Raw genomic sequence first — 26,729 nt, 5'->3', positions numbered from 1 at the left:
CAGCAATTGAAATTGACATAAAATGGGGGTAGTGTAAACAAAATGACATTATAGTGGACTAGAGTCTAGTTACAATTCAGCTGGGCTTGGATAACGTTCAGAGTACTAGCAGAGGTGGCCAGCCCTTTAAATCAATATCCAAATTACATCTCATAAGATAATCAATCCATAAAAATCAACAGTTAGAAATTTCTGTGGTCAAGGTAATTCTAACAAAAATACTGATAATACTGTATGGACAACACTGAAAGTAAACTTGTTTTCTTCCAGTATTTCTATAATAGCTCGACTGAGTTCAAGAGAAATATTTGGAGATTATATGATGACCTGTCTGGTACAGACACTACATCAAATCCATATCTCCAGACCATCTCCACAATCCAGAGAATGACCCAAATGTAAGAATGTCATTCAACTGGGGATTTTCTACCTCAAGCCAGCGTTCTCCATCTCCAGACCAACCAATCAGTGTTTTCTATCCCTCCAGACTGCCTCCATTCTCCACAAAGTGTTAGGCACTTCTTTGTATAGACATAAAGTAGTATTTAATGATCAAGTCATAAAATATTATTCCAACATCATTAAATAAAACTCAAATGATGTGTTCACTGTTTTTCAACCCAGACCATATTAAAATGTTGTTTCACATGATTTATATTGCATGGCAGAAACTAGCAGTAGTATTGACAGACTTACACCTCTGCTACCCCTGTGACTGCTTTACAGTCTAACAGGACCTGTTGAACAACGCATGTGAAGATACTTTTGGAAACAAGGAACCTCACAGGACGGTCTGACACGTATATATGTGCTACTGCCAAAAAGAGAGCTGCAAGCCATGCTGCCTCTCACAGGTAGGTTTTTGTTCACTTTATTTCTTCTGTATTAGAAAATGAAGAAGAAAACTCAAATCGATTCAACATACCAGAAAGCAACAGACCACATAAAAGCCTGTCAGTGAGCTTTCCATTTATACAAAACTATTCATTTTGGTTTTGAATGATTGCCTCCTTGGACTGTGTTTGAGTCCAGTGAGAAGCGGCAGAATAATAATCCTGAAACTGGAACTTGAGTGAGCGACTCATGAACGATAGGAAACATCATTTCAGTTGGGTTGAGTAAATAAACAGTGAAACAATTGTTTTAGTTGAAAGAATTTGCAGGTAGGAAACATTTGTAAATATGTATTCATATATCTGCTCGCCTTAACAAAGTGGTTTGCATGAAATCAAGGTGAACTGTTTATCACACCACTGCCGGCTAACAGTGGAGGCCAGTTAGCTTGTTGACTCTGTAGCTAACGAACATTTGTAGGGCTAATTTTCTTTTTTGTAAAAATGAACTTCTGTTGTTAACAAAATACTGTTTTGGGCGACCGTGGCTCATGGGGTAGAGAGGGTCGTCCGGTCAACCGCAAGGTTGACGGTTCGATCCTTGACTAAGACATGTCCTGTGGCAAAGTGTCCCTGAGCAAGGCACTGAACCCCTAACTGCTCCCCGGGCGCTCCTCAGGGGCAGCCCACTGCTCCCTGTATACTAGGGATGGATTAAATGCAGAGAATAAATTTCCCCACTGTGGGACTAATAAGGGATTGTTCTTCTTCTTTTCATTTTGGTTTCAAACTAGCAACCCCCCCAGAAATGTATCACAGTCCACCCATATTCTTTTTGTGACAAGCCTGGTCTGATGACAGAGAACGTGTCCTTAGATGAAGCAACGCTGTCAAAATCTGCACGTGGAATATGTTGTAAATCTAAACAAATGACATTGTTATCCCGTCAATACACAATATTATAAAGTCCAGTTCTCCCTTCATAAATCTCTTTATACTGTAAAAAAAAAATTGCATTGTTTTCCAGGGCTCTCCAGGATTTTGTCTCAGTTTAAATTGTCATAATTTGAAACACATCCATTCTGATATAAACTAACATAAAGAGTCATAATATCTTCTCAAGTTGCATTTGTTGTTTTCTGAAAACTTGCTTTTCCTGTTTCGGTGTAATCAGGTTAATTTACAGCCTTAGTGTATATTCATATCAACAGTGTTATAGTTCAGCCCTTAAAATAGGGTTTAATCAACCACAGCCACATAAGCAAAGCAAAGACCCTTTAAAGTAAAAGTAATTGTAGGTCTAGAAACTAAAGTCCAGTAAGAGGGAAAAACTCTTTGGTATTTCCAAGAGAAAGGGATTGCACAAACAGAGAGGAGAGAGATTTGTATCAAGTCATTTTAAAATGCACAACAGATCTAGGTGTCATCTCAAGAGGTATTGGGTTGGAGAAGGTATGCATCTGAGCATACGAGAGTGCGGGCCTGTTATCAAAAGCGTACCATTCACACACTACGAGCATATGGATCTATCTTAGCATAGCGTCGTGAGATTTTCACTCAAGGAATTAAATTAGATGTTGAGCAAAGTCTGCTTTACAGAGAGCCCGGCAACACCCGATAACACAGAAATGTGATTTTCACATTAGAGGAGAAATGCAAATATCTTAACTAAAATCTACAAAACAAGGATTAATAGAGATTGGGTAAAGGCGAGGAATCTACTTGAAAATTCAGGCCTTAAGCTAAGCCACGGCCATTTGTTCACATAGCAAGAACGACAAAGAAAAATGAAACGTATTAAAAAAGAGATGATGACTTCCAATCCTCTACCAGTCCGTCACCAGCTCTGACGATTCAGACGATTCAGGAATTCACTGAATACAGCCGAAGCCCCTCAAAATAAACAATGTAAAAGTAAACAAGATGTGAAACATTAAACGAGGAGAGACCTTTGATTAAGAACTCTCTCCCTTCACATGTTAGAGTAGAGAATGTGTCCATGACAGATGCTATCAACCATTCGCTCTGATGTCCATCACCTACAGTACTTATATAATTGGACCCATCTTCAGGCTGATGCACGACGCTCTCATGATTTTTCTCTGAATAAAAGAAATTTGTGTGTAATATTGCCACAAGCCACCATTAATGTTTTTTCTATTTTGAACGTTGCAACAAGAACAAAGACAAGCGGTGGATTCAACATCCTCCCGTAAGGGTGTGTGTGTGTGTGTGTGTGTGTGTCACAAAGGCCACTGTATGCAATCAAACTGGAAGACTTTAACCTTGCCAAGGACAGGAGGACAGACTACATTTCTACTGAGATCTGAGCGTCCATTTTCCCATTATGCAGCCGTTCTTATCTACAGAAACACTAAAATCCGGTTAAATGGAGCCATTCTCTCATTTGCCTTTGGAGGTCATTTTTCATGCTTGAAGAACTCCAGTCACTCAGATGGCACAAGGGGCTCCATTGTATTAATAGCTCGTTCTGTGAGGGTCCAAAGGCCCGGTCCGCACAGCCTGGCAGACACTCGTGGACCACAGCTGGAACTCACTCTGCCCCATACATCCAGCTGTGCAGCAATGGACCGACAGCAAAGACAAAGCAGGGAAGCTTCTGTCCTGTCGTTTGATCAATAAAAGAGGGAAGAATTCACCAGTGACTGCTCTCAGCATCTTTTGCCCGGCAAACCTTGTAAGAAACATTGGACATATCGTGGAGCCAACTAGGCCAGCCAATATAGTGTAAACCAAGGAGCCCAGGCAAGAAAGACTGGATGGAGCACTTCTCAGCTCTGATAAGACACGGGTCAAAGTTGTTCCTGGGCTTGTGGGAGTGTGTAGCTGACATCTACTTTGCCCCCCTGTGGTGGCGGTGGTTGGGGCCCTCAGGATGAGAAGCAAAGGCTGCAGCACTCCATGCAGATCTCAAGGCAGTCTGCAGACTCACAGCAGGCATCGATGATGCCACAGTCCATGTCACAGGGTAGGTCACAGTCGCCACACTCCTCCGACGCACAGCAGCAGCAGAAACACGAGTCGTCCCCCGCGCAGGAGCCGCAGGTGGCACAGTCCAGGACGATGTTACACAGAGTTAGGAACTCACAAAAGAGGCAGGCCAGAATACAGTGAACACAGCAGTCTGGAGAGAGAGAGAGAGAGAGCAACAGACAGAGTGAGTTTCTTAACATGAACAATTCCTGATTATATTCTGGTGTAACCATTTTGTATTCTAATCTGTTTTTCTTTTTCTCCTTTATGTAATATTTTCTTTCTCTATATGCTTTGGATACATAAACAAATTGACATGTCATGGCAATAAAGCAAAATCAAAAAAAATATGAAACTGAGTTTGTCAGAAATAGTTGCAGGGTAGTCACTGTGATAGGTCAGACATCATGAAACATGATTAGTTTTCTTCAGTGCCAGGCCAGAGTCTAAGGACGCCCAGTCCTGATGGCATTTAATAGGGAATAAAACATTTCTGCTGGAAATAAGCCTGTTATCTTTACCTCTCAGCTCCACCACTGAAACCACCCTCTTCTTTGTTGAGCTCTCGGTATTAGTCACGTAGAAGACATGCCAGTCGACACTTTTAAGTATTAGTGAAAAGAAAAGGTGGCCCCTTTCACCATATAACAGTTACCTTGAGTTGTAAATGATAACTTTCAACTATTTGCAGCCATGAATCTAGCCTACTTACTCTCAAAGACAAAAAAAAGTTAATTAACCCACTCAAGTCATGACAAGAGGTGGATGAACGGACCGGCATTTCAAAGCAGGAATGCTTAAAAGAATGACAAGGTTAACATATTTTGATGTTTTCCATCCTGATGAATTTCTCTTTTGGTTTTTGATTTATATTTTTTCAGTTGGCATTTAGAGTTAGTAAAGATTCATAAATATAATGTTGAGAGGGTTAAAATACACTCTTCAACTGAACCATAAGTTGCTGCTTTTGTAATATGTCCATCATTTATTTTTCTTCTTTGAATTACAAAAAAATAAATCATTTTTTATTTCTATCCTGATCCTCTGACATCCTCCCTCTCCTGCTGCCTCCAGCCCCTCTGTCCGTTTTTGCATCTCACCGTCTTGTGATTCTGTGGGAAGCTGAGAGTTGTTGCTCTTGGAGCTGCTCTTGCTTCTCTTGCTGCTCTGGGAGGTGATGGAGGGGTTGGACCGTAATTTCTTGGTGTGTTTTGGTCCCGCTGAAGAGGACGAGGAGGTGGATGAGCCGCCTCTCGGGAGGGAGCCGAGCTTAGGATGCTCACGAGGGCCTCCGATCCTGACCCCGTTGGACTGGAGGGTGTGCGTGTGAGGCGTGTGCGTGTGATGCGTACAGTGCGTGTGAGAGGAGTGTGTGTGGTGCTTGGCTCCGTTGCGTAGTTGGCTGCTGGGCTGTGTCCGACATGGCTGGGTATGATGACTGGGTGTGGATCTGGCTGCTGGTTGAGCTGGAGAGGGACAAAAGGACATCCATTTACAATAAGCTGTGGACAATAAGCATTTTCAAAATGAATACAAATAATTTCAGTTTATATATATATATACAGTAGATACACTGAAAGCACTGTTGGTTGCTTTAATAAGAAATCCCCTTTCAAAAGCAATTTCAATTTACATGGCTGACAAAACCTGCAGTCCTCTTTTTGTGAAAAAATGTATTCTGAAGTTCAGCTGAAGCCAAAATGAAGCCTCAGCCGTCTGAGTGAGTCAAATCAAATGGGTATCATCCAAAGTTAATGTCTTCCTACTACCTAATCCCTTCCTGAGCGCAGTGTAGGGACAGACTGAAAGACTGTAACTATGGAAGATATCGGCTTGATTTGTCTAAATCAGACTGCAGATGTTAGCTTTGGCTGCACTATGGAATACATTTTGACACAGAAATAGTGGACTGTGGATTTTACCGATTTCGCCTGTATGGACAGGAGGAACAAGTACAGTGAACAACAGTAGTGTCAACGTCCATATAAGCATGTCAGCATTGTTGTAAGTGCTTGAGCAGGCTTGCCAACATGTGTGGATAATGCAGCAGATCACTGTACAGCTCTGAGGCAGGGCCGAGGCCCCCCTCAGTGTGTGTGCATGCAGACTTGTGCTGATGCAGCGTCATCCACAGGGAGGCTCTGGGAAACTGAGGTCAATTACAAAGCCCACCCCAAAGGCAATAGCTCTAGGAAGAGCTCCGTATTTACTAAACTGACCACTGCTCCTACTTGTCTAGACTCTTGCATAACTACAAAGATTCAACGGGATAAAAAAAACGTCATTAATGAAATGAGTGTAAGAGAGGAAGACAGGAATGCTTGTCTAGGGAAGAGCCCATCATTTCAATACCTGGGTTTTTGGAAGAATGCAGTTTTGATACGACATATATAGTATCTACAAACATAAACCCCTGAGAGCATGCACAGTTTTTAATCTTGGCTCAATATACCACTTTGGTGTAATTTACCTCTAATCGAGTACTATTCAGCAAGACAGATGGAGGCAGAAAAGCACACCTTCGCTGCCAAACAAAACACACACCTTGAAAAGAAGAATAAAATGGACGCCTGGTTTATATATATTTTTGTAGTATTTAATACCACCCTATTGAGGCCTAACATATTTTCTTGACTTGAAAGCATCTGGTGTCAAGAGGTGTGGTGAGAATTAACAGGGCAGGGGAGAGCACAACAGAGAGTGTGGTCCTGAGCTCTGGCTATGAAACACGACTGGCAATAAAAGCGTCCGTTCGATAACCACTCGGAGACAGATAACCCATCCAGGCCTGTTTTGATTGGCCGATAGCAGTGGTCACACAACCAATCCAGTGTTATTAAAGATTCTTTCATTCAGCGTTTTCTAACGTTGCTCCAGATGTTTGGCAGGCTGCAGGGCCAGTGTGCGTGTTCATGTGCATTAGTGTGTAATGCTTTCTCCTCTAAAGTATGTCAAAAGTCAACACCTAATGCTCTCCTGTGTTATGTCTCCCTCTCTTTCTCTTTTCCAACCCAACTTTATCTCCTCCCTTTTCTGTCTCTCTGTCTTATTGCTCTCTTTTAGCCTTTTGCACAATACTGTATTTTAACACTCTGAGCTGGCCAGGATATAGGTCGGCAAGAGAAGAAGGGGATTAGAGAGAAGGGAGGGAAACTGTGCACAATTTTTTTGTATTCCCTCTAGGTCTGTATTGTCCAGGGGATTGTGAGTGGTTGAGAAATTCATACTTCTTGTGAGTTTGAGGTGTGTGTGTGTGTGTGTGTGTGTGTGCGCGCGCGTGAGTGTATGAACACAGTACATAGGCGGATCTGGCAGGCAAACAGACAGGCAGGGAGTCAAGACTGTCTCCAAACAGAGCTTGAGGTTAGGCCCACTGACACACAAATATATGCATGCAAGGACACGTGCAGACACACACTCATGCACATGCACACACACTGAAAAAACACAAGGTCCCTTTGTCTGAGATCAAGAAAGCAGACTAAGGGAGAAAGATTGAGTGAGAAAGAGAGAAAACAAAGTCGAAGAAATGGGTTGCTGCTTGTGCATATTTGGAACAGGAGGAAGCATGGGTGTGACTCATAAACACAATGATTCAGCAGTGGGACCTAGTTAAAAATAACAGCAAATAAAGAGCCAAATGACTGTGTGATTAACATGATGAGACTGGGAAACCGCAGAGCGTGCATGTGTGACGCTAACCAGCAGCGTTGGCCACTGGGGGTCCTGCGACCTCTAAGGTGTGTGTATGTACATGGAGGTCTGTGCAGATGTGTTGGGCTGGTGAGCGAGCCTGAGTGAGTTACCATCAGTTGAATGCAACGGCACACGCATAATAATTCACACACCCTCCACACCTCTTCTTTCTCTCCTTTGCGTCTCTCAGATACCCTGTACTTACACACCTCCCTCCCAGACCAGAGATCTGTCTGTCTGTCTGTCTGTCTCTCTCTCTTATCCTCTGCTGGAATGAGTCACCAGAATGACTATGAACTCTGTCTCTATTCCAGCTGCTTTATCCTACCGTCTCCTCTGGTGCAGTTTGTCTGTCTATGTAGGTCAAAGCGTTAAAATGTCTAAAGTGAAACATGAGATCAGTCAAAAAAAAAAAAGCAGAAACATCAAATTTGTACTCCAAATGCAACTTAATCAGCAAACAACACAGAGAAAAAGGATGGATGGTGCGATCATCCACAAATCTAAAACTTTACAAAAACGCACATGCAGGCTTTTATTGCTTTTTTGCCTTATTAAGCACAACAGAGGCAAAGTATCTGGGTGTTCAATCAAATATTTCCTACTCACTCTCAACACTGAAACAAATTCAGATGTTCTGCAGTGTAATTGTTTTGTCTATGAGGATATATGTCATTAATGATAAAAAAGAATGACGTAGGCTTGGCTTGATTTGCGTAGTATCGCAATATTTGCATATTTCAAAATCCTCTTACCATTTTAAAGAGCCTTTAAAACATCTTGTCAGCCCGGTCTCCCAGAAACCTCTCACCCACTGACTCCCTTCTGGGGTTTTCTCGCAGAGTAGCGTTGTTTTTATTTGTGGGTCAAAAGTAGCAACTACTAAAACTATACGTTGCTGCTGCTGCATAATGTTATTTAAAACCATTTTCAATTAGATTGTCCCACATTTTTGTCTGCAACATGTATACAGCGCTCCAACCAACACTACAGCGTTAATGAGGTTTGTTTAGTTGCACTCACTATATTGAAAAAGTAGTATGAGCGCAGAGTTCAGTCAGACTGCGACTTCAAAATTAGGTGTGAGTTGTGTGACTCACAATATCCCATCATTCAAATGAAGACTACAACGTTTTAGAGAATACCTCTGTTAAGGTTCTTACTACACAATTTATAATGTCCATGTGATCTTAATGAACTACTGTCGTCAGTGGTGCTGCTACGTTTACTGTATGTGTTTGTGTTATTTGTGCTGCCACGTTAAAGGTACCAAAGCCTGCAAAAAAAATCCCACACCTTATCTGTAACTACCAATAGAAGGGTGGAGGTGAAACCTTTTTCCAATGAGTAGTTCATACTGACGGAAGGTGTATAAACCACAAATTGATAGCATAATATGCACATTACATTCACCTGTAAAGTGTTTACATACAATAGCCTAAATATGATTAAACTAGCTCAGAATTCAAAGGGTCGACGATTTCAAGTTTCCCTGGAATATATCACAGAAAGAACACAGCTGTGCATGGGCATTAGTCTTTTGTTTTGAAAGTATATTTCTTTGTTTCTGTGTTTGCATGAAAACATGAAATATGACATTAGCTGATGCAAAACAACAACAGGCCCAATAACCAAACATTCAGGAAGAAAACTTTTTTCTTGTGGTTTTTTTGACATTCAGAAACACTATCTATTCCCTTTAACCCAGCGGTTGGAAAAGCACCTCAATTCCCCTTTTGTTGCAACATTTGACTCACTTCCGTGAACTTCTCCTTAAAAATGACTGGAAAAAGTGTGCAAATATTTCAAGAAGAGGGTTCGGCCAATATTTTGAATAAAAGAGGAAAAAAACAGCGAATTTGCGAGAACAACACAGAACAACACTAATCTTTGATCTGTGACATCACTACCCACAGTGTGTCACTATTATATGTCCATGACAGAACAGGTAAATTATGTGTGTATGTGTTTACATGTGACACAGAAAAAGATAGTAAATTCAGAGGAAGACAGCCGAGACTGACAGAAAAGGAAAGAGAGAATTAAGGCAGAGGAGCACAGTGACTGGTCTCTAATTAAAGGCGATATCATAGTCCTGTTAGAATTACCACCAACAACACACTGCACACTCCTCCCCTTTCACGACAAGATAATAACAAACAGCATTTCGCTTGCACACAAGTCCATGTCCTCATTCGCTGATACATAATGAAGGACTGTCTTCTCTCTGGTCCATGTTAAGATCTCATTTAGTGAAGATATTTCAAATTGAAGTGCAAGTGTCATAAATGCTACTGTGATCTTGTCAGTGATGAATTACATGCTTCATTGGTTTCTTGTGAGTCCAAAAGTGTGTGAGCAGTTAAACATCTGTGAACATGTGTGACTGTGACGTCAAAGACGACAGTGCATTTATGACATCACTGTCAGGGAGTGTGTGTGTGTGTGTGTTTGACTCAGGTCATAACACACACACTCACATCTGTTAACACCTCTGCGTGCACATTGTTCTCAGACAGCTTGTCACAGGCCCAGGGCCAGACGCATACTATAGCTCTGATGTCATCACTGCGAGACAGAGAATGAGGCGATTTTCTGTTTTTGCTTCTGTTTCCTCACCCTCTCACTCGCACACACACATGCACATGTGTCACGCAGGCACCCATGACCTCACCACAGACTTGCGTCACAGCTATTTTGTAACATCTTCACGCAGATCGTCAAGCCAGGGGAACAGATTGATGATTGATTGATTGGTTGCTGATGACACAGAACATATGTAAACTGCATTCAGACTGATAGTGGCTTATGAGATTCACAGAAGACACAAAGCAACTCACACAGGCAAAAAAGGAGAGACAAACATATAACTATGGAGACGAGCAGGGATATGCTGCATATTCACCTGAGAAAGTTTAGAACTTTCACTGTTTACTTCACGGTTCAAGTCCTGTGAACGCATGTGTGATTGTGTATGTTGTAGAAAGAGGACGCTATGGATGAAGGGAGGAGGCACATGAAGGCAAATGGAAAGCCAGTGAGGACTGGTGTTCATGGCGGTACATTTTGTCCAAGCCTGCTGTAGTTGCATAACCCTCTCTGCACAGCATATGGAGCTGGTGGGTTTCATAGGTTTTATTGGGATGTAAAATAAGGCAGGGAGAGAATGGCAGACAGAAAGTCTAATTTCAGCTTGGGCCTGAAATAGACAAACACAGCAGACAGGACAGGTAGAGGCACAAACACAGACACTCACACACCTACTCAAAACACACTGAATTCACCTACTTATTCATTTCCTGACTGAACTTCTGGTTATTCAGTTACCGCAAACTAGCTATTACCATGGGGCAGGTTTGTGCGTTTGTGAATGTCACCCATGGCAGGCCCTGGATTCCAGGAAAAAAATGCTTGTAGTTTTATAACACTTGCTCAGATTACAGGTTACTCAACTCTCTTCTCAACGCTCTTTTCCTCCTGTCATTCACTTACACTACCCCTCCTATTCTGTGAATGACAGGAAGGGCAAATTTAGACCACTGTATGGCATTGAGATTTTCTTAACAGTGGCTGACAGTAGCTGACAACTTAGCTAAAGGTTTGTGGGTGTTTATTATTGCGAAGCTCGGTCATCTAAGTGAATAAATGACATAGTAGAACCAGTTCGAAAATTAGGTTGAGATTCTACTCATTTTAAACTGGAATGAAAGCAAGGAAAATATATGTGGTGGGGTAAAGACATAGCGTACTTGCGTAACCTTTGGCTGTGCTACAGAGAGTTGGAGCAACTGCACGTCAAAGAGAGTGAAAGAGAGTCTCTCTGGCTGAAACATAACCGTGGGACTCGTAATATCAGGGAGTGAAATGGGTGGTGGCGGTTAGTGATATGACTCTGGAAGGAGAACTTCCAGGTGTTGTAACGGTTCTCGCCAGCAAATTAGGGTGGAGTGTAATGACTCGACAGCTGGGGATTTTGGGAAGTAGTTTAGACTTGGACAGCTGAATGTAAATAAAACACACACGATTTGAGACACAGCCATTTTCTTACTTCAATACAACAGCCAACTACAGTAGCACTTTCTTAAAGCAATTAGAAATGTTTTTGGAGAGGATTGGTCAGAAAACAGCATCACAGATGAAAGAATAGAGAGCACAACTTCTGGTTTCTGTCACAGAAGTAAGAAAAACTCAATAAAACTCACATTGACATTTTTAATAATGCAAATGACAAAAAAACTCAGCCCAAAAAAATATCCTTAAATGTATGTTTAGTTCATATGTCTAGACAGGGATTGTAATTGTTTTATAGAATGATGTAATAGTGATGTTTGTTTAACATATTAGTTTAAAGCAACTTTTGACAAACACCATTTCCAATAAGACTGTTGTGGGTTAAACATGAAAAGAGTGACAGACTGAAGCCAGTTGAGTGGGGAGCTATTCGAATAAACAGAGAGGGACAAATTGCAGAGACGTATTTTTTCAGGCATTCTTTCCATTATCTTTATAATTTCTCCTTCATTTTATTCATATACAGTAGAGAGGTGACAGGAAATGAGGAGTGAGAGGTATGGATGACCGATTTGACTAGAATGAAGGATGTTGGGATAACTTGGCTGCCATCTTAAAGCTCTAGGCCCCAGAGGTTATGGCTAATACGTTGGAAAAATGACACTAGTAACATGAATGTGGGTGGATATCACGGATAAGGAATGGCTGTGCTGGAAAAATACGATTTTTATGAGAAGCACGTGCTGTACTCATCTACTGTTTGTTAGAATATAGATAGAAAAAGATGTCCAATGAACCCTAAATAAGTAAATTCCACAGTGCCAGCCAGACAGAGAACACAATGCAGAATAAAGAGCAAAAGAGGAGAAATATGTTTCATTTCAAGTTTGAATATTTGGGTGATTGTGTTCAGAAATCAGAAACTTAACCTACTTAGCTGACAATGTAAATATTTCTCTCTGTGTGTATGATTACCTGACTTATTTCTTCAGGGTGTGCAAATGTATTTGTTTAAGGTCAGGACAATGTGACTCATCAGACCAGTGATCAGTAATGGAAACAAAACTCTTACCAGCTTCGCCGAGTGTGTGTCTCCTTATGTGTGTGTGTGTGTGTGTGTGTGTGTGTGTGTGTGTGTGTGTGTGTGTGTGTGTGTGTGTGTGTGTGTGTGTGTGTGTGTGTGTGTGTGTGTGTGTGTGTGTGTGTTTACTCACATGTGATGCTCTTGCTGGGTGTTGTAAGCTCAGAGTGTGAGAGGATTCTGCTCCGCTTGTCTCCATCATCGCCTCGCAACCTTTCTGGGGTGCCATTTAACCTCAATATGAGGGGCTCAGTATAGGTGTGGGCCACATCTAAAAAACACACACAATTACATATACAATTAAAATCCGTAAGTCCACAGAGTTTATTTTGAAGGTTTTGGGGTTCAGGTTTTCCTGAGTGAGCAGCTGCTTTCCTTGAGGATATTATCGTGTATCAGCAGCAAGCTGTTTTCCCACTTGTAGTAAACTTGTCTACTCCCATGTCATTTCCCATCCACTAGCACTTAATTAATTTAAACAGAGTGGTTCTGCTGACTTCAACAAAGCAGAAGATTTTGTCTGTATGTGTGCGCTCTGTCCTGAACTCGCATCTGGAAGCAGTTAAATCCAACCCCTTGGGACTGTTTAGAGGTCTATGTGTATGCTTGTGAAAGCTGAAATCTGCGTGGGTCTACGTGTGTGCGGCGATGACTGAGAGTGGATGTATGTGTGTTCAAAATGAACACATGAGAGAACGTACACATAATATACATACAGTAAATACACGTCTGGGTGTTTTATGTGTTCACCGGTACCATGCAGAGCTCTAATGAAGCTGTTATTATGCACACATGTACATACATACATACATACACACTACACACTACACAGACGCCATCAAAGCAGGGCAGGCTTGGGCCTCTGAGAGGTGCAGACTCATTCCTGGGCAAATGGGAGCCAGCTGGGTTTGATAAACACACATACACACACACACACAAACCAAACCGCGTCCTGTGCGTGGACTCAACACTTCCCGGCTATGTTTATTTACTCTGTCCACTCTCGCTCACTTCTCTATCTGTCCTCTCTTTCTTGTCCCTTGCCTCTCGCACTCTTCGCCCCCCAGTTCACGTTCCCTCTTCACTCTTACAAATAAATTCCTTCACATATTTGGCATAACTCCATAGATTAATTCCCACTTTTACAGCTAAATACAGCTGTACAATGTCTATGCAAAGGTAGCTCAGCTGTAGACAGAGTGCTTTGTATGAAGTGAAAGAAAAGAGGTAAAAGTTAAAAAAACGAAAAAGTGATTTCTGGGAATGAGATGAGTAGTTGATAGTATCCAGTTATCTGGTTCTGGTATAGTGTTTGTCCAAATATAACTACTGTACAGTATTCATCATATGGAATGAAACACTTTGCTTTACTTATTTAGTCTTTAGTACCACCAAGGTACATCAGCTGATCTTAGAATGCAAGAACAAATGAATCCACATGGCAGAGCTGTCTCTTTAAATGAAGCTGAACTGCCATTGCACACATTTCACTCACAACTGCGCTTTAAATAAACTTAGTTTAACTGCTGAAAAGAGAACCAGTTTAGTTCCTATTTAATAAGATATCACACATATTCAACATTCTAGGGCTGAGCAATATATTAATAGTTGGGGTCTTTCCTATCTACAAATGACAAGATTCTCACACTGTACTGAGATGTTATGTCAGTTGCAGCTACAATTTTTTATTTCCCTGTAAAACACACATACACAGAAACAAAAAAAGTCAAAAACATTTGACTCTATGAGATGGGCATGAGTTTTACTGTTTATAATGTTACGTTTTAACACGGAAGAAAATATATACTAAACCTACTTTAGAAGAACTACATAAATCCCCCAGAATACTTATCACGATGTTGAAAAGAGGAGGTTTTTATTAAACGGATGACAGCAGTATGTTTTGTTCACTTATTGTAACAACGACTTACTACCAGTAAGTTACGTCAGACTAAGTCAATGACGCTGATATAGTGAAGCCTCGCCACATGTTTCCAGTGAATTCCAGTAGCTGTTTGTGTGCTGCGTGCATTGTGTGTCTGTAACACACAGAAGGACAGAGACATTGAACAAAAAACTCCATTATGTTTCATTTTGAATAATTAATCGATGATAGATTTCAATATGGCAACAATTCTGTTTTGTCAAACAAGAGCTGCTGCTCCATTTTTTCTGGTACCATGCACTGTTAATGCTAATGTTTGTAATGTTGTATATTGATGAAGCAGTGAACCCAGAACCAAAACAGGATGAGGCTACCAAACCCCCTTGGCCTGTCTGAAGCAACACTATCTTTATTTTCTTAGAAAACAAAGTATATCAAAGCCACTGGTATGAATTACTTGGTTATGTAAGGTGGTCTAACGTTGATGAAGAGGAACAGTGTTTTGAGCATTGGAGGATTTGTGTTTGCCTTTACTTCCATGAGTTTATGAGTTTGTGTGTGTGTGTGTGTGTGTGTGTGTGTGTGTGTGTGTGTGTGTGTGTGTGTGTGTGTGTATGTGTGTGTGTCTATTAGCGGGCATATCTGTGTGTAATGGGATCTCTGTGCATGTGAAGTTGGAGGATACGTAAACAGGGCCTGAAGGGATGGGAAGTGCTTCTTGCTCTTCCGTTCTATTAGATGGTGGTACACAAACCACACACACATACCTGTACACACACACACACACACATATAAAGCACATGTACTTATACTCCAATGTTACCTTCCTACATGTAGTACCAGCTCTCTCCACACACACACACACACACACACACACACACATGCTTGTCTCTTGCACGTGGAAGCCATTCCTAAGGCCCATGTTGTATCCATTAGTCTCAATCAGCCAGCTTCAGATATGAAAGCCACTAGTGAGAACGTTTGCCCTCAACACTGCCAAATGTCTATTTTAGAGATATGCGTGAGTATTATAGGTTGTGTATGTCACTGGCGAGCAGTGTAAATGTCTGTCTATCATTACATCCATTCACCCAACATTCATTATTTTACTTTTTTGTAATTACTTTGGATAACACTTAAAAAAGGTTTCAAAGAAAATGTATGCAAAAAAGACAATATTTGTAATATGCCAAAGGCCCAGCGAGCCAGCCAGCCATACATTTAGTCATGTATTTTTGATTTTCTGTTTAAATGTTCCTAAAATCAGTTATCAATTAGCTCATCAGTTACCTATAAACGTCCATTGTTCTATGCAGCTGGTATCCATTTATCAAAATATTGGGGATGGATCATAAAAAAGTAATATTTCACTATGTGCTGGCGGGCAACAATTGACTTTAATGACAGAAGACAGTTGGCAGGTTTTTGAAAATATCGAGATCAGAAATATAATTCAAACAAAAAGTGCTTTAGGTGGCATCTAACGGTTGTACTCATCTGTTTTCCCATGTTGTTTTGGTCCCATTTCGTGGAAGCTGCTTTTGGGGGCAATTATGTCATTATCAAAGCCACACGAGAGCCCAGCGTAAGCAAACTACAGGAAAGAAAAGGATGGTCTTCTTCAGTGTAAGGTTCATGACTACACAACCAACCATTTCAAGAAGAATACATCATGACTACATCTGAGAAACACATATTTAGCTACACTAGCAAACAGTTGTGGAAACTCCTTGGAAGTGTGACAAAGGTCTGTATCGCTGCCCTTGTTGGAAAAGTACATGTAAAAGATATGCAATAAATACATATTGTACACCAAGTATCTCAATATCTGTTTCACACCTGCACATGAATACTGAGTATGTGTTCAATCATCTGGTCAGCTGAAGCACTTCATACTTCAGCACAGTAGTCTGTTATGTATTCTCATTTATACTCTTGCTGCCAATGGAGCACTATGGGTTAAAAGTATGTAGATTCCCAGCGTTCCCTCTGTAAACGTTCAAAACCACGATTGTTGGAGCTAAACACATCCCCACCAACCCCCTTGTGCCATCCAAGCAGGCCTTCAACCAATTGTATGTTGGCATCAGCATCAAACCACCAAACCGCTCAACCTCAGAGCCATTTTTTAGATCTGAGAAAGATGAGCCTCTAATTCAAATCAGACCAGAGCAATCAAGAGCCGCTGAGGAGACCTGGCTGTATGTTTACACGTGTGGGTGAGTATGTGTATTTGTTTTTGGATGCTTGGCTGTGTGCCTGTGTGTGTGTGTATGTATGTGTGCTTCATGTACGTGCATGTTCATGTGTGTTTATAATTTAGTGTAGGTACACGTGTCAGTTGGCCTGAAGGGGTGATCCAGAGGAATTTCCCGAAACAGTTAACCATGAAAACAAAAACATGAGGATCACAAAGGGCAATGGTTACCATAAACACACACACACACACACAGATCCAGATTATGTGAGCTGGCAAAGGATGTGACATATCCTGGATCACCTGAAGGAGAGCACAACCTGCTGTTCCTCTGGGTTTGATCTCTGAAAGGTGGGAGCTCAGCTCAGTTTACCTGCTGCCTTATACCTCAACCCTGTTTCTACAACTTCACTTGTACTTTTTCAGAGGCACAAACTTCTAATGTGCGGAGTAAAGGAGGTCTCTTAGGTGTGTACATCCCTTTGGCAAAGACATACAGTACATACGCTCCCCCCCAGCAAACAGGAGCAAACCAGCATCCAGAATGTGAGTTTTACAGTGAAACTTTCATTATGCAGCTGGAATGTTAAGCTGCGACTCTGTTTAATGCTGTCAAGATGTCAATATCTCTGTGCAGTGTTTGATCATACTAATTGAAACTAAACTAACAATTTGGAAATTGATTAATTATGAGTCACTTACTGGTTCTTGATGCTGAAATGTGAGCAGTAGCGGCTTAACTCTGTGATTGTGATGGGCATTTTACGATACACTGAGATGAAAAGATAAGTATTATAAATATTAAAACAATATCATCAAATATATGCTATATTTAATATATATACAGCATGTGAAATATACAGTAGACTCACTATACAATAACAAAACAGTACTATGAAGTATGGAATGGAATACAATACTATGATAAAGCATATCATATTAAATTAGAAAAGCACAATCGCAATCTAAAATAGTATTGTTATTAGGCATTGGACAATATGAAAATTTCTTGTCACGATTATCCCGGCCATAATCATTTTGATTCCCAATATTATCCCGATAATCATCAAAATATGTTCAAAACTCTTAAAACGGCACTGAAACACCACAATAACGTTACCATTTATTTTGTTAAGAAACAAATATCTTCATTGCATCACAGATAGGTCAGGCATCTTTTTTCTTTTAGAGAAAAACAAACAACCAAACAATCTTAAATAAGGTAATCATAAATCATAAGGTCCCTCTGCATGAATAAATGATCGTGAGAGTCTTTTCTTTTTTACATGATAATTCCTGCTGTTTTTATTTTTTAATCATCCTCTTTTTTTCACTTCTCCATTAGACCGCTAGACCGCTTTTTCAATTCATTAATGTAAGGATATTCACGATTATCCCCATATATGGAAATTCACAACGAAATTAACTTATTCTGAGTGTTATTGCCGATCCTATATCATAATTGTCGTATTTAGATGCAAGTAATATAATGCAATGTAAAATTAAATACTGTTTGATATGTTAATACTTCACTCTTTTCCCTATTCTCTGACATTTAATAGACTAAATAATCAACCAATTTATTGTAAAAACAATTCGTCCAGTCGATAATACAAATGTTCATTACAGTTGCAGCCCTACTTAAAGTGCATTATTCAGGCACACACATACATAAATGGGTGGACACCCTGCTGACTCATCGCTAAAAACACAAAGATAGAGATACGAGTTGAGAGAATTGGAAAGAAGATACAATGAGATGAGTTGAAGAGCATCCAAGCACAAAAATGTTCAGCAGAGCGGAGATAGTGGAGCCGGCGCAGTAGCCACTCTCTGGCCAGCAGTAATGACTGGAACTGATTGAAACCACACACAACCGCTGGTTGTGTGGTTTCACAAAGAGAAGAACACAACTACAGAAACGATCCCTCAACATCCCTCAACAAATATACACACTCCCGTACATGCACACGCACAAAGAAAAACTAAAGAAGAGGCAATTGTTTAGCTGCAATCCAGCCAAAGGTACACACACACACACACACACACACACACACACACACACACACACACATAAACATTGCACAGAGGGGCTGTGAGAGTGCAGCGCTGGAATATGTCCCAATTCAAAGATTATGCTGTGAGAATCAAGCAGTGTAAGCTCATTAACGACAAAAACTGTCTTCTGTTGAACTGTTGAGTGGGAATTTAATTGTGTTACTTTGTCTCTGAGAATCCTCTGGTTCCATAGAAAATATGCCATACAGCTGCGTTCAACACAAGAAGCCTGAAGCACAGACACCGTGATCAGATCTACAAACACACACTGTGCGGTGCAAACAGCTTATCGGTCATAAACAGTAGAGGATTAAACAGAACTCAGACGGATGTTACATTCAAAGCACAGTGGCAAATATACTGTGTGTACCCTGCTCTAACGCACACAATGGCAAGCCGATATTATAGGCAGACATTGAGTTATTGCAGATGTAAATATATTGATATATTGTTGTCTGATTTGTATTATTCTAATTCATCAATATCAGCTTAAACAACAGTATCGTTTAGGCTACATAACCCCTCTTCAACTGTAGACGGGACACTGGAAGAGACAACCACACCCTTGAAGTGGTAACCATCTAATCTGTCACTGTAGCAGTATCTGTACAGTAACAGGCCCCTGGCTCAAGTATCTCAACAAGACAGACAGTTTGCTGGCTATTTAGTACTATCACATCATGCTGACACTAACTGTCAACAGCATATGACATGGGTTAGGAGGATTTGGGAAGCGAGAGAGAGAGAGAGAGAGAGATTGAGAGAGAGAGAGAGAGAGAGAGAGAGAGAGAGAGAGAGAGAGAGAGAGAGAGAGAGAGAGAGAGAGTCTCACCAAAGCAGCAGCAGCAACAGTTTATCAAATGTTTGCGAGGTGGTGAAGGAAAAAAAAGCATTCATGTAGTTCAAACATGCTGTAAAAAATGCCTCAAACTGCTCCCAGTTTATTTCTATCTCTGTGAGAAACCAAATTAGACACAAGCCTCAACAAACCTCAGGGACTAAAGAGGGACAAGGAGGCAAATCTGCACGCTGGAATTCAGAGAGAGATAAAATAAATGTCGTTTAGACTGTGATGTAGAGAGTGAATTGTATCATTTTTATTATAGACTCTATAAGAGAGCGCCGGTTTAACTCAGGATAAAGAGACAGCAGCAAGAAGCACCAGGTTTCCAGAGATCATATTACCAAACAAATCTTCATTTTCTGTCTTATAACTGTCGACATCAACAAGCTCCAAATAAAACTTTAACCTCCTATAGTTTCAGACACTAATAATAATGCAAGGCATAGTTAGAATCATAGTTTTAGTGCAGAGGTATTCAGTTAAAATTCAGCGAGGTCAAGTTCAAGATAGTTTCCTCGCGCAAAGGTTCGGATCATCACAATAACGTCTAATTTGTGCTATGATTTAGTCCCATGTATATTGACGTAGTCAACAGTTGTATAAACGTCTGTTCAAGTCAACAACTGACTGTCAAATCAAATAAATAATGTTCAATTGAATAATATCTCAAATATATTTATAATTACAGATTTCAAATTGATTCTGATCATACGGCTCTTAGGTTTGTTTTTCTGGGCCTTAATTTCGGATGTGAGTGGGTACGTTTGCTCAAAAGATTTGTGCTCAGCCTCGTAGAGGCGCTTCACATTGCCGCTTTTAATAATCGTCACGGTCTCTGAACATGAGACATACTGGTTTTAAACTGGTTGTGGGAATAATAAACATAGTAAGAGTCTCGACACTTATCAGAATACACATATTTGATTGGCCGAGTAGCATCCCGTGACACGGTTTACAACGCATATAATTGGTCGGTGTGTTTCCTTGACTGCTGAACGAGGCCCGTAAAGGCTAGAAAACCGGCGCCGGTTAAAATAGAAGCGCTCCATGAAAATGGCATAATGGCATAATTCTTCTGATTATAAGTTCAAGGTCCAGATACAACGGCGTCTGGGGCGTCTTTCAAATTGCAATTGGAACATGAAAACAAAAAAACCTGCTCAGCCCTAAAACAGAGAGTGACAGCAAGAAAGCAATAAAACAGAGACAATAGCAGGGAAGTAGGGGACAAAAAGACAGGAAGAGAAAAAATAGAGTGAGAGAGACACCAGTGATGAAAGAGAACGAGGGAATCAGGATGTGGTGGTACAGTAAGAGGCTCCTACATAAACAGACAGCCTCATTGCATCTTCATGCCTGAGTGAGAGAAACACTCACAACAGCGAGAAGACGCACACATCTATCAACACGCACACACCACTGTTCAATGACCTTGTAACGACTGAGCAGAGCTTAACTCATTTACAGTAGAAAAGACTGCAATCCAAATATGAGGTGACAAGAGGGCTAGAACTCTCACCGAACTCATCTGGTGCATTGTGATTTGGTCATGGCGTCTTTATAATGTAGTCTTAAACAAGCCGTCAGGAACTAACACCACCCACATTTCAGATTTGTTCACATAGATCTGGTTCAGCAGATGGAAAAAGTTGACCAATCAACCAACCAGGATTAAGAATGGGCATCTTCCTTTATAGCTAGCTAGCTACTAAGCGACATACATGGGAAAATAGGAACAGAAATATGACAAAAGGTGTGGATGACATTTACACAGATGTCGGAGTTTATGTTAGTCAACATACAGAAATAACTCTTAAATGTACTTTATTTAGTCAATGAAAAATGCTGTTGGTGGGACATATATGTCAGTTGCTATTGATTATTTTAGGTAAAACAGGTTAAAAAAACACTATTGCACATTTGTCCTGGACTTTACAATGAGGAAGTAAACCAGGAAGAAGAAAAGAATGTTCTGGTGTGTGCGCTGGCTAAGCAGCTTTGATTGGAATAAAGCAGTGCCATCTTGGAGCCTGTTATCCCTTTCTAATAAGGCATCCATCTGCGAAAAGATTCAAGCCTCAGATAGATCTATATATGAGCCTGTTGTGTTGTTCCAAAAACCGGCACTCTGCAGGCAGAGGGATGGGTGGGGGGTGAAGCACAGCGCTGAAAGCAGGGCCTTGTTGCCCTCAGTGGTTGCCTGACCAATCTTCTCCTCCCCACCCTGGCTCACCTACCCACCGTCAGCATACACACAAACACTCACACACACAAATTATACCAGTCAGCCAGACAAGCCGTCTAACTTTAGTGCGGGAAGCCACAGTTGTACTTTGTGTGTTGGCTTCCCGAGGAGCAAGCACAGGTAGAGTCAGCACAGCCACGGGAACATGTTCAGGCACAAACCTGCAGTTTAATAACTGTAAAAGTCTTCGCAGAGGTATCATCACTAAATCTGATGCTGTAGTTACACTCATCTTGGTGAACCGCAGTGTGGCGGGGAACAGAGATGTGCGTGTGTTGATTCTATGCTTTTGCACATTCAACACAGTAATCTAAATAGATTGGGTTGAGACTTGTCTTTAAAAAACAAACAAACAAAAAAAAAAACTCCAAATCAACCATTAGGAAATTTTGGTGGCAGGATCCCATGGAAACGAGCCACTTAAATATTCGCACACTTTCATAACACACCTTCCCCAATTACCCCACAGGGCAGGGGTATTCACTTCAAATTCAACGAGGTCCAGTTAGAGAGAATGTCCTCGTGCAAAGGTCTGGAACATCACAATAACGTCTAACTTGGGCTATGATTTAGTCCCATATATATTGAAGTAGCCAACAGTTGTAATGTCTGTATGTAGTCAACAGCTGACAGTCATTTCAAATAAAGAAAGTTCAATTGAATAATATCTAAACATTATTTATTGTCAGATTTCAAATTGAACTGGATGAATGATAAATAATACATGATCTAACAATAAATAAATGTTCTCTCATTTCAAGTAAAATAAGGACTGGATTAAAAAAAATAAAATACATAACAGAAAGCTTTATAAAAAACTAACTGAACTGAATGAACTGAACTGAATTATCTTTGCCCTTCAGCTTTAAACTCAGTTAATTCAGGGTAAAATTATATCAATCAAAAAAGCTACGATATTATGTTCCTCCCATCTTGCAGTTAAGGCTAGAAAAGCTGCGCCGGTGAGAATAAAGGGGGTTCCGTCAAAATGTAATAATTCTCAATTATCTATCGGTTTTAGGTCTGGGTCCAGATACAACGGTGTTTGGGTCCGGGTCCGGACGGCGGACCGCCTTTCAGTGACCCCGGCCATAGGGTCTGCACTCTGATCTACAGTCCACGGTGTATTTTTCTCACTGAATGTTGAGGAAAATTGACTCATTTTGGCTGATCCTGGATGAGTCATTCAGGCATAGTAATGCCCTGAGTTGGTCCATGTTCCCTCATTCCCACCTCAGTGTCAACCCTTACCATAACCAATCACACAAAGGGGAAGGGTCATGGGGTCATTCCCCAATTCCCAGGAGTCTCATTCCGGCCTTTTAAGCGTTCCACAGCGCTGAATTGGTCCTGACCCCTCAGATCATCCACGGCGGTATGTCCCCCACACAGGCCGATCACCTCAGTACACAACTGTTTTTATCCGTCAGTGAGAAGGCCTCCGACTTTATGAGTCACCATGACATCCACCAAAAACACACGATGATTTTTGGGGGGTTCAGTGGGAGTCACTGGAACTCAGCTTCTGCATCTGCCATTAGTAATTATCGGTGTGTAAAGTTTTAAACATAACAATGACTCAAGACTATTCCACAGTGGAAAACTAACATCAACCAATACACACTTTCACAAAGGTGAATAAACTGTTCTTTTCTTTTTGGGGGTAAGAAGGTCTCCTATAGCTCGTAAAGAAAGGAAAATATGTTGCATCCAGCTTCTCACTCACATACTGGCCAACCTTCTATAATGAGGTTTACATACATGAAAGAGCAGAGAGTGGTCTCCTCTCCCAGAACAAATCTGCCAGCTGCTCTTTTTCATAATAAATGGCTTAATCTCTATTTTCTGAGGCAGTCACGCTTATACAAAGACACACCAAAAAACAACAAAGGAGGTTTAATGGAACTTTGTAGTATAAACATTAGCATATTCAAGGCTTTTTCAGACCCATCACATAACTAGATACACACCAGCGTTGGAAGAGCAGTTTGTGTAGGTCCGTCTGTTTTTGCAACCTCTTCCTTACCTGGACTAGGACAGGGCTTTGGGTTCGGGCAGCTGTTTGCTCTCTCTTCTGTCGAGGTCGGGTGTGACTCGGGTTGTGGAGCTGGTAGACTGGGGTCCCCCTCATCAGGTGGCTCTGGGGAGATGGCAGGGGCACTCCTCTCCTCATCCATGGGCGTAGGCCTGGCTCTTATGGAAGGAGGTGGAGGGGCCAAGGAGTGAGCCTAAAGCAGAGAGAGGACACAGCCAAAAAATATTATTACATTGATATCATCATGGGTCATGAGAAAGACTTCTCATTATCTTTTTAAGTCGAGCAACAAGCCAACATGCCGTGCTGAAGAGAAAAAGGTGTGATCAGGCACAACTTGAACCAGCATGAACTGCTTCCAGCTATAGAATCACTAAAGGAAGCTGCTTTCATGAAACAGTGGTAGAACAACGGACGTGCCTAATCATAGCCTACTTTTAATTAATAGTGTTTAAACTCTTTAAACGTATGTTGTGAAAATAACAACAATATGGGTAGTATTTATTGTTTCTTCGTTCTTACTGAATGGTCGCTAAGCGACATAGGCCTATAGGCTTAGCTTCCTGTAATGAGGTCACGTGAGAGACGAGGCAGGCAGAACCAGGCGCTCGGGAGGTTCTATTCTCATCATTAACACGGGACTAATTGAGTGTGTTCACGTGCCAATGTGTGTTTGGCGCGCGCCAACCCTGCCAGGGAAGCGAAGCTCAGCTGGACAGCTGTTTGCGCGCTCCCGTGGTTTCGCTCCGCACTCGCTGCCCCCAAAACAGTTGACAACTTTAAGCTGAGTTTTTGCGAACGTGCTGGATGAAGCGAAGTTTAACGAGTTCATAATAATAATGTATTCACTCCTAAATAACTGCAGTGAGCTGAGTTTTATACTTTTGACGAGGTAAAAAAGTGTAAAGAAATGTCGGGGAAAGACATTGCACAGACAAACAGTGCCAAACTTCTAGCTGAAATGTGAATTACGTGTACACGTTTAAAATAGTGTTGTCTACCTTTCAAGACAAATGTATGCTGAAATTAAAAGTAGCTACAATTTGTATATGGGCTACTAAATGTTACTGCTAATAACGGGCGTATTCTGTACCTTTATTGCATGTCTGCGCCCTAGCTGTTTCCCTAAACGAGTCCCTGCATGCTCAGACCGAGCTCAGCTGCAGTGTGGCGATAATTTTTCTGCCTAGATGGTGCAGAATAAGTCGCTTTCATCTACAACTACACCACCACAAACAAACAAAATAACTTCTTACCTTCTCTCTGGCTGGGAAACGGTGCAGCCAAACCTTCGGCTAATTCATTCTCTGGCCGCTCCAGGTGGACTTCTCGCCCTCGGAGACCCTTTCCGTCCTCTATCCCTCCACTATTGTCACCCTACACGACCACCAAATCTCTCTTCGGCTCATGTAGGTGCCAAGAACTCCCGATTCAATGCATATTTCTCCAGCGAAGATAGTTCTCTCTCCGCCTCCAAAGTTTCTCTCTCCGGCTCGCCCAGTCCTCCAGCAGACCAGATGTTTGGAAGTTTGTGCGTTTCTGCAGGCAGCTCGCAGACTGCTCCTTGTCTGCACTGCAGGGTTTCCTCACTTTCTATTGTGTTTCTGCAAACAAAGTTTAATTAGGCTACACCACTGTCCCAAACGTTTTAAACTGAGCAGTGAACCGTCCTGTGTAGGCTACTCGGTCTCTCCTCTCCCTTCACTCGCACTATACTTTGCCTCAGACTTCTGTGCTGCTGCTATTGGACAGGAAACTACAGTCAGCAGTGATTGTGCTTCCTCCAGGCTACAAACTAGTTGGGCTGAACTATACTGTCATATAATTACCCCCTTAACCCGAACCAGGCACAGCACTAACACAGGGCAGCTTTCATCAAGAATTACGAGCCCAGGAACCATATGTTTTGTCATTAATAATAGAGAGAAGAGAACAATGTCACATTTGTATATACTCACTCAAAATCACTTAGATGTAGCATTTCTGTGGTGCTCAGTTATAGTCACAATAGACAGGGTTATGTCACATGTTTCCCTCTACCTAAACTGTAACCACCGAGGGAGGCGCTAACACCAGCCGCTGGCATAAATAATGCGGTTGTTAATGGCCACAACCACTTGGGGGGGCGTTCTTTTGTGTGCGTGTGTGTGTGTGTGTGTGTGTGTGGGTGGGTGGGTGGGTGTGTGTGTGTGTGTGTGGGTGTGTGTGATGTGTCTAAAAGATACGGGATCATTTTCTGGTCAGTTAACCGTGCATGTTCGTTATCGCTGGAAACTAGAATAACAAAAATACTAGAACTTCCTAGCTTTCTAAATCACATAAATGCACCATTAGCCTTCCCGAAACACACAATGTGTGCATTTAAAAGTGAAAAGACTCAGTCAAACATAGAATCTAGATGATATTACCCAAACATTTCTACAAGGTATGTGCCATTTTCGCCACAACCGTCAGATTGTTGCGACTCACTCGTCCTACCATGAGGCCTGGCAGCAGCCATCTTAGCGGGAGCTCCGATCTTTTCGTGACCGACTTGTGGCTGTATCAAAACACCAACAACACAAATATTATATTCAGTTTCCGTAGAAGAATCTGTGGATTAGTCCATGTAATTACATAGCATGAAGCTCTACATTCATATATGAATATTGATAAATAACAACCAGCGATCTTCCAGCCAGGAGACCGCTGTTAGTTTCCCATATGAAGCAAGAAGAACAATGTTGATTTATTTATTTATTAACGCAATAAATAAAAAACACATAATGTAGTTACGTCACTTCAATTTGAACACAAACGACGATCTTTTCTTGAACCTAACTAAGTAGTGTTGTTGTCCCCCTTGTTTGA

The 26,729-nt window shown here is 41.3% G+C and overlaps 1 protein-coding gene across 1 annotated transcript; it reads right to left on the bottom strand.

Moving 5' to 3' along the window:
* mdfi (MyoD family inhibitor) lies at positions 1-25,539 on the bottom strand. Its single transcript, XM_079186502.1, has 5 exons — positions 25,136-25,539; positions 23,871-24,072; positions 12,749-12,886; positions 4,928-5,293; positions 1-3,978 (listed from the first exon to the last, which is right to left on the bottom strand). The coding sequence occupies exons 2-5, from the start codon at positions 24,019-24,021 to the stop codon at positions 3,725-3,727; spliced, it is 909 nt and encodes a 302-aa protein (XP_079042628.1). The 5' UTR covers positions 24,022-24,072; positions 25,136-25,539; the 3' UTR covers positions 1-3,724.
* Between the last annotated feature and the right edge of the window lie 1,190 nt (positions 25,540-26,729).

The sequence above is a fragment of the Pholis gunnellus genome (assembly GCF_910591455.1).
Source record: "Pholis gunnellus genome assembly, chromosome: 3".
In the NCBI taxonomy this organism is placed as follows: domain Eukaryota; kingdom Metazoa; phylum Chordata; class Actinopteri; order Perciformes; family Pholidae; genus Pholis; species Pholis gunnellus.
Note: the sequence above shows the minus strand (reverse complement) of the source record. Positions and strands in the feature narration are given on the sequence as shown.